This window comes from Limulus polyphemus, unplaced genomic scaffold (genome assembly GCF_000517525.1).
Source record: "Limulus polyphemus unplaced genomic scaffold, Limulus_polyphemus-2.1.2 Scaffold513, whole genome shotgun sequence".
Classification (NCBI taxonomy): Eukaryota; Metazoa; Arthropoda; class Merostomata; order Xiphosura; family Limulidae; genus Limulus; species Limulus polyphemus.
The window spans coordinates 80635-88743 of record NW_013666123.1 but is presented as its reverse complement, the minus strand read 5'-3'; the positions used below and the strand labels follow the sequence as shown (position 1 = coordinate 88743).

Below are 8109 nucleotides of genomic sequence, written 5' to 3'. Positions count from 1 at the left end.
TTTACCGTTTAATGTAATAGTTATAGGATAGATACGATCACGTCTTTGTCTTATAACTCAAAAACATTCACTGTTATTTTTATTTTATTATTGAAATTGTGTTTCTTTATATACGATTAACAATTTTACATTTTCCGTTATGCTATTATTAACTAATAACACAAAAATTTGTTTAAAACACTAAATCTATGTCGAACAAATTCCTATAAGTTAATAATACTAGAAAAGCAGTCTAGCGTCACAAATGATGAGTTTGATGTTAAATTAAAGGTATTTAAAACTTGTAATTTTCACCCGACAGACACTCAGGCAGTTCTTACCCCGAATGATAGAACTAGGACGAGGTCACGTGGTAGCAATGAGTTCTGTATGTGGTATTCTTGGTGGACCCTATACGACAGATTACAGGTATTTAACAGTTCTTACCCCGAATGATAGAACTAGGACGAGGTCACGTGGTAGCAATGAGTTCTGTATGTGGTATCCTTGGTGGACCCTATACGACAGATTACAGGTATTTAACAGTTCTTACCCCGAATGATAGAACTAGGACGAGGTCACGTGGTAGCAATGAGTTCTGTGTGTGGTATCCTTGGTGGACCCTATACGACAGATTACAGGTATTTAATGAGAAGGGATATTTTCAGAAACTCATTAACAAAGAACAACAATAGATGAGACTAAAAGGGAGATTAAAATAAACACGTTTTAAGTATTTACTGGTGAGTAGTTTTAGTGTCCTCTCCCACAGTGTATGTGAAAATGGGAGCTTTTTTGTGTATTGGATCGTTTTAAAAGGTTATTCTCGCTGTCTTGATTTTCCATACCACAGCGCAGTTACTTTTTCATATAAATTAAATACGTAATTCAACAGAGATTAGAAAACGTATTAAAACCATAGATAATGTAAACTTAATGTAATATTTGATAACGATTTGGATTTTATTCGACCTTTTAAAAAGAAATAGTGCATAATTACAATGTTACTATGGTTATCTTCTGATCAAAGTAAGCTACCTATATAAATCACAATGTAGAAGAAAAAAAAGGTTTAAAGAACGACAAGTTTAAGACTTTGATTGGTATTTCTAAGGAATACTAGAAATATCATTTTAATACTGTAAAGAATTTTGAAACATACTCCAAACGTCGTTCAACCAAGTGAGACTTTGATACTTAAGTTATAATTCCCAGAAAAAAATAGAAAAAACTCCAGTAGGAATGGAATTAAGATAATACTTAATAACTTATTATTTATTTGTTTTCTGTTAATGTTAAATGAGATATATAATGTTTTATTTTAGTTTCAATGTTATTAATTTATCCCTTGTAGTGCCTCTAAGCATGCTGTGATTGGACTGATGAAAGCGCTCGAAGAAGAACTCCATTTTATCGGGAAAGGTGACATTATACACTTCACAGCGATCTGTCCCACCATCGTCGACACAGGCTTTGTACACCATCCTCATACTAGGTGTCGCTCTGGTTTCACTTACACCCTTTTGTATCATGCAAAGTACTTGTGTTGTTCTGAAGGAAATGAGTATTTGATCTTTGAAATTTTAATCCACGCTGTGGACTTTTATGATGCATTGCAAGGACTAACGATAGTTATGACAGAGAGAAATTACAATATTTTAAAAATATCTTTAAACGATGAATCTCTTATATTTCTAACATGCATACTCAGTTACGTAATGATTTAACTACTGAACTAGTTTCACCTTTATTAGGGCTGTCGCTAGCGGGGCGGGTGGGTGAATGTGTACAGGGTGGCCAGACCCACTGAAATGCCGTTGGCTCTTCCATGCTTATACCATACATTAATATAATTCCAGATTTATTTTAGATTTGGTACATTATATGTCTCATGCTCCATTTCTCACTTAAGAAAAGCTGGAGCCGGTCCTTCATACAACGAATTTATAAGTCATAAATGAGTTTTATATGATTCATTAATAGTATGGTCATTATCTATAATACTTAGAAATAGCTCCATTTTTGGATATTTGCTTTCCTAAAAAGTGCTTAAAAGAAAAACAATGTCATATCTGTGCTGCATTAAATGGCAACATTTTGTTTAATTAATAATTATATTCCAATTTAATAGAATAAAAAATAATTAAGTATTTTTTTATTCGGATCATTGCTATAAAGTAAAGCTCATATTCGAAGACCCACGAATAATAGAAAATAGAGGAACAAACTCCATATTATCAAGCGTTGAAGAAAATAACTTTAAACTTATGTAGAAGATGCCAGAAGCAAATATACCCATTAATTGAATTAAGTTTCGTATGCATATCGAAACATGTATATGATTACTTAAAGATCAAGTAGTCTCTGTTCTTCAAGGAACATTAATAACATCGGTTCACAAAACCTAGTTCAAAGGTACTCCAGATTGTCTAGTGACTCTAATACTGCTTTTATCAAAGATCATACGCAATAAAGACAACATTATTTCCTTGGAAACTCTCCTTCTACTCAAACTATCGATAGATCAAGATTCAAATATGGAATTGACTAGTCTTGGGTAATTCAAAAAGAAAAGAAAATACTCAAAGTAAAAGGAATACTTTTAATAAGTCTGGAAATCACAAGTTTTGGATAACAAAAAAATGAAAAAATAATTTCTGAAACAAAACAAGAACAGATTACCAAAAAGTAAAAAAAATTAAACAAATTTTGACTAAATGCTCCTCATTTCTATGAAAAGATAAACAGTTTATGTGGAAAATTCCTCAATGGGTTAATTGTTTATAATGGTCACTTCACTTCAATTAGGCATTAAGTTTCTTAAACACAAACGTAAAAATATTAAATACACAGTCATTACATGTTTATTTATCCACCAATTACTACTGTAGTCGCCACTTTGTTAGCAGATGTAAGATGCTTAGATTGCATGTCACAGTGTAGTCGTCACTTTGTTAGCAGATGTAAGGTGCTTAGATTGCATGTCACAGTGTAGTCGTCACTTTGTTAGCAGATGTAAGATGCTTAGATTGCATGTCACAGTGTAGTCGTCACTTTGTTAGCAGATGTAAGATGCTTAGATTGCATGTCACAGTGTAGTCGTCACTTTCTTAGCAGATGTAAGATGCTTAGATTGCATGTCACAGTGTAGTCGTCACTTTGTTAGCAGATGTTAGGTGCTTAGATTGCATGTCACTAAAGTTCATAAAAAAGAATCCAGCAAAGGTCCAAGATAGATTCCTACAATCATAGCTCTTTATAATATAGCCCCCATGCTTTATAGTAACACTGTAATAACGTTAGAATTAGGTATTCTATCCTCGCGATGGTCCCATCGCAGATAGCTCATCTTGAAACTTTGCGCTAAAACAAACTTTAAGCACTTAATATGTTTTATGTTTCCATGCTCTTTTCTAGTATACAAAAATTGGGCCAAACATTTCTTGATATATTAACCATGTTTTAGTATTTATATGTATATGTGTTAACTTTTTCTAAGTATGATATTTCTTATGTTAATGTCAGCAAACGTTCTTCAAACTAACCGAGGGCTATCTGCGCTAGCCGTCCCTAATCTAGCAGTGTAAGACTAGAGGGAAGGCAGCTAGTCATCACCACCTACCACCGACTCTTGGGCTACTCTTTTACCAACGAATAGTGGGATTGACCGTTACATTATAACGGGCTAGCTCATAGAGAACTGTATCTTTGTTTAAATACTTTTATTCAGTTAATTTCCTGTAGTTATGTTTTGTTTGTTTTTTTGTCTTTTTCTTAGGTATCTATTACAAAGTAATAAACATTGAAATGTCATTCATGTTACTTTAAAAAAATATTGGCCCGGCATGGCCAGGTGGTTAAGGAGCTCGACTTGCAACCTGCGGGTCGCGGATTCGAATCCCCGTCCCACCAAACATGCTCGCCCTTTCAGCCGTGGGAGCGTTATAGTGTGACGGTCAATCCCACTATTCGTTGGTAAAAGAGTAGCCCAAGACTTGGCGGTGGGTGGTGCTGACTAGCTGCCTTCACTCTAGTCTTACACTGCTAAATTAGGGACGGCGAGAGCGTGTAGCTTTGCGCGAAATTCAAAAACAAACAAAAATATTTTTAATCATAAGCAAAGTATACTGATTATCTCTCATCAGATAATTTAAACACTTTTTTGGTTAACTTTTTCGACGAATTTCATATTTTTTGAAAACCAGCATCAGTAAGTATGTTTCTCCTGAAGAACACACACACACATATATATATTATTTAAAATCACAATGATCCCTTTCCCAGAAATTTAAGCATTCGTAAAACAATCTTGATTCGAAACAGAACGTTTTATCAAGCTAATTACTTTGAGGAATCCTGCATAGTAGCACGTTACCTAGATGTACAAGCACAAAAAGCCCTTCTTGGTCAAATTTATCCATGAAACATTATGTTTAAATAGTAAGCCAGTCTTTTCATTCTACTGGTCACCTGGTAACGAAACTTAAAATTCTGTAACAGGTTTCCCGAGATTTTGCCAATCCTACACCCGAAGAAAGTGGCTAGAGAAGCGGTAAATGCTGTACTAACCAATAAACGAATCGCTGTTGTACCTTCATGGCTTGGCTATTTAATTCCTATTTTCAGGTGAGATATTTTGATTTCTAAATAAGATTTTGATTTCTCGAACAAGAATTATTGGATTTGTTTGTTTGTTTGTAGTTGAACCACAAAGCTACATGATGGGCTATTTGTGCTGTCTTAACCACGGGTATAGAAACTCGGTTTATAACGTTATAAGCCTTCAGACTTAAAGAACTATTGGGAAAGTTTTGGCAGAAGCAAATAGCCCTATAACAGCGATTTAATGGAATCTATATGATAATTACTTCATGATGTACAGCAATGTATCACTTTGCACGAATTGCTATCAGCAACAAGTAACACGATGAAAGAACTGCCACTCACTAAGAGGAAAATGAGAAAATGTTCACTTGTTGTGGCAGGTAACCTGTTATAGAACAGCTGTTTTCTAATTTCATTCTGCTTCCTGCCAAAGACTAGTTTTTCTATAATGATAAATCTTATTTTATGAGTAATTATACTGCCTGTTATAACATGTAATTTTGACCACCAAGGACTTCATTTCTACTGACGTAATCTTTTACTATGTTAAGGTTTGTTTTTTTTATTCTCCTCAAAGACCTTGTATAGGCGGGATTCATTTTAATGTTATAATTATCCTACAGGGCACAGCAACAAAGGCACGATGAAAAATGACTGGCTGCAACGCGATAATCGTTTATAAAATCCCTACAGCATCCTGTCCTCAGAAGTTTAAGGTTTTCAAACAGTATTTTACCCAGTGGTTTATAATCATCATACGCTTATGATTTTTAAAATAACTTGCAAAAAATTATATTATTTTGACAATACTAGCAGGCTGCTAACCTTGAATCGAGAGGTTCCCAGTTCTGGCACGTTAATTCCTACGCCATACCCAGGTCGGAACGGATTACTTTTGCCTTCTTTTAAATACAACACTGTTTATTTTTCTAAGTTAAAAAATTAATTAACTCGACCAGGATTTATCTGCTATGTATTTGCTAGTAAATAAGTTGGCAAGTCTCTTTATTGAAACTTAAAAATAATAATAACAATATTACACTGAGTTTATGTTTGATGTATGTTAATTGAATACTTGCACGTTAGTTTTAGTAAATCTCTTTCTATTTAGTAAATTCTATCTTGATTTTTATTTTTCATGGCACCACAACTGTAATTTAGTAAAAATTCCCATATAATTCAAATGAAAAGGTAAAGCGACGAAATCTTGTTGACTCAAAAAATTAGATTTCTCAGTCGATAATTTTCACATGATTTTCAAACTTTCTATATTGTTCTCGCTTTATATTGTGTTAAGTAAACAGCGACATTGTTGTAAAAATCAAGAAAGTGTACATAAACATCATGTGGGACGTTTATACAACACATTTTTCATATATCAATTTTCATATTTTTGTTAACATTTAGAGATGTTTCTGGCCACACTACGTTATTGCACACTTTATGTTGAAATAATGCTATTTTAGAGTTAATATTCATTTCGTGATGTTATACGTGCATTGAACATTACAGGAACTTATTTATTCATAGTTTTTCAGATATAAAGATATATTATTTCTAATAATGTCTCTACGTGAATGATGTATGTTTAAAATAAAAGGAATATATATATTTTGTATAACTTATATAGAACCTAACTAAGCCTTTGACGTATTTCCTTATTTCATAGCTACTTCACTTAATCCAAGACTACTCTTCTTACGTATTATAATATATACTATTTAACATCTTTAAGCTACTACCTAACATATGTAAGTCACGACTCTTCCCCTGTATTTGTTCTTCCCATTGGGTTAGTGGTAAGGTTACGGATTTGCAGAGCTTAGTTGACAGAACACAGACAGTATACTGTGTAGGTTGTGCTTTACTTTATTACAATGATATTATATAAAGATAAATATTTCCCTTTTATTTTGCAGACTGTTTCCAGACAAAGTCTTCATCATGTTTCAACGATTCCTTGACCAAGCTGCTAATCCAAACGATAGCTTGCGTGCGAAAGTTCACTAGGATACAGAGGACGGCTTTTAAATTTTTTATTGTTATCTGAGTAGTCCAGTTTGTTGGGGGGAAGAATGAATCTTTTAATTTTTTCTACCAATGTGTTATACATTTTAAAATGAACTAGAAACGTAGTAAAGAAACTGCTCTACGTAATAATGCTTAAAATAAAACGTTGCATTTTAGACAAAATAGGAGAGAAAGGAGGCGTTTTATATAAAAACGAAAACAAGTATTTAATCTCTATAGTTATCAATGTTTTAGTTTCATAATCCGCTGTATAACTGGACGATTTTGTGCCTAAACCATCACTAAAACAATAATTCAACTCAGTACATGTAACTCACTTTGTAACTTTGTTTTTAAACACACAAAAAAATCGAATGTATGATGAGTGAAACAATCGTTTAATTGAATTTCCCAAAAATATTGGCAACTATCAGCATCCTTTCTGAGGCTGAGGAGTGAAAATGTCGATGAAACTTCAGCGTGATTATATTTTTGTTTTCCTGTTTGTGTTCCTATGCCATATCTCCTTTTGAGTATACGTTTTAAAAATATTTTGACATTTCATTAATTGCAAGTTACCGTTTTTTTAAGGGCAATAATAGGAGTGCAATTATTAGGTTATAATTTTTTTTTATAAAATAATAAGTACGTACTGTTATATATTATAAGAATTGTTATTGCATAAATGACTGTTATAAGTAGCGTTTCCACAGAAGTTATATGTGTTATAAACACAGCCGATTTTGGTAAGTCCTCGGTGGAAGCGGGGTGTTAAAATGTTGTTTTACTCTTTTGATTGAAAATTTAATTAAAGGAGTTTCTTCTGTTTGCTGTACGTAAACATAGTTTCACACACACACACACACACACACACATATATATATAAGATAGACTGTATCCAGATGTGTTATTTTTACGCAAATGTATATTTATATATTTTTTTAAACTGTATAATACATATATATATATATATATATATTATAAATACTAGGCATGGTGATTCAAAATTAATGCTAAATATATTTTATAGATGTCGCCCTTTATCTATTCATTAAAGAAAGGATGTTGCATAAGCGTGCATATGGGGGTAAAACAAAACGCTGGAACAAACACACAACACCAAGTATATAACGATGAATTATTAAACTTTCAGTTTTCATAATATTTTTTCAAAGGATATATTATATTAAACGTAATCGCCAACGTTAATTAAAATACACTCAATAAGCTTACTTTAAAAATAATTTAATGCAGCTATATATTTTTTACGTCCAATAGCACGATTTCATACACAGACATATATGAAAAGTCTTGAATTAAACATACAATGGTGTTACTATTAAAATAAGTTGTGTAAAAAATCTAACATTTTCGAACCTCTACATTACCAAGTTGTTTGTTAAAAAAGTAAGGAATTTTATGTGTGTGTGTATGTGTGTATATATCTACTACAAGTCTACCACAACGTCGGACCTTATCATGAAAAACAGCCCTGACTAAAAAGACAGCAGATCT

General features: G+C 32.5%; 1 protein-coding gene across 1 annotated transcript in view; it reads left to right on the top strand.

Annotated features, from left to right (window-relative positions):
• The window catches only part of LOC106458783 (17-beta-hydroxysteroid dehydrogenase 13-like), a 30015-nt gene extending 23356 nt beyond the window's left edge, over positions 1 to 6659 (top strand). Inside the window, exons 3-6 of the mRNA XM_013918332.2 lie at positions 302 to 408; positions 1334 to 1474; positions 4480 to 4605; positions 6504 to 6659. Coding sequence (XP_013773786.1) covers positions 302 to 408; positions 1334 to 1474; positions 4480 to 4605; positions 6504 to 6594 — 465 coding nt within the window. The 3' untranslated portion in view covers positions 6595 to 6659. The remainder of the gene's footprint in view (positions 1 to 301; positions 409 to 1333; positions 1475 to 4479; positions 4606 to 6503) is intronic.
• Positions 6660 to 8109: the final 1450 nt, after the last annotated feature.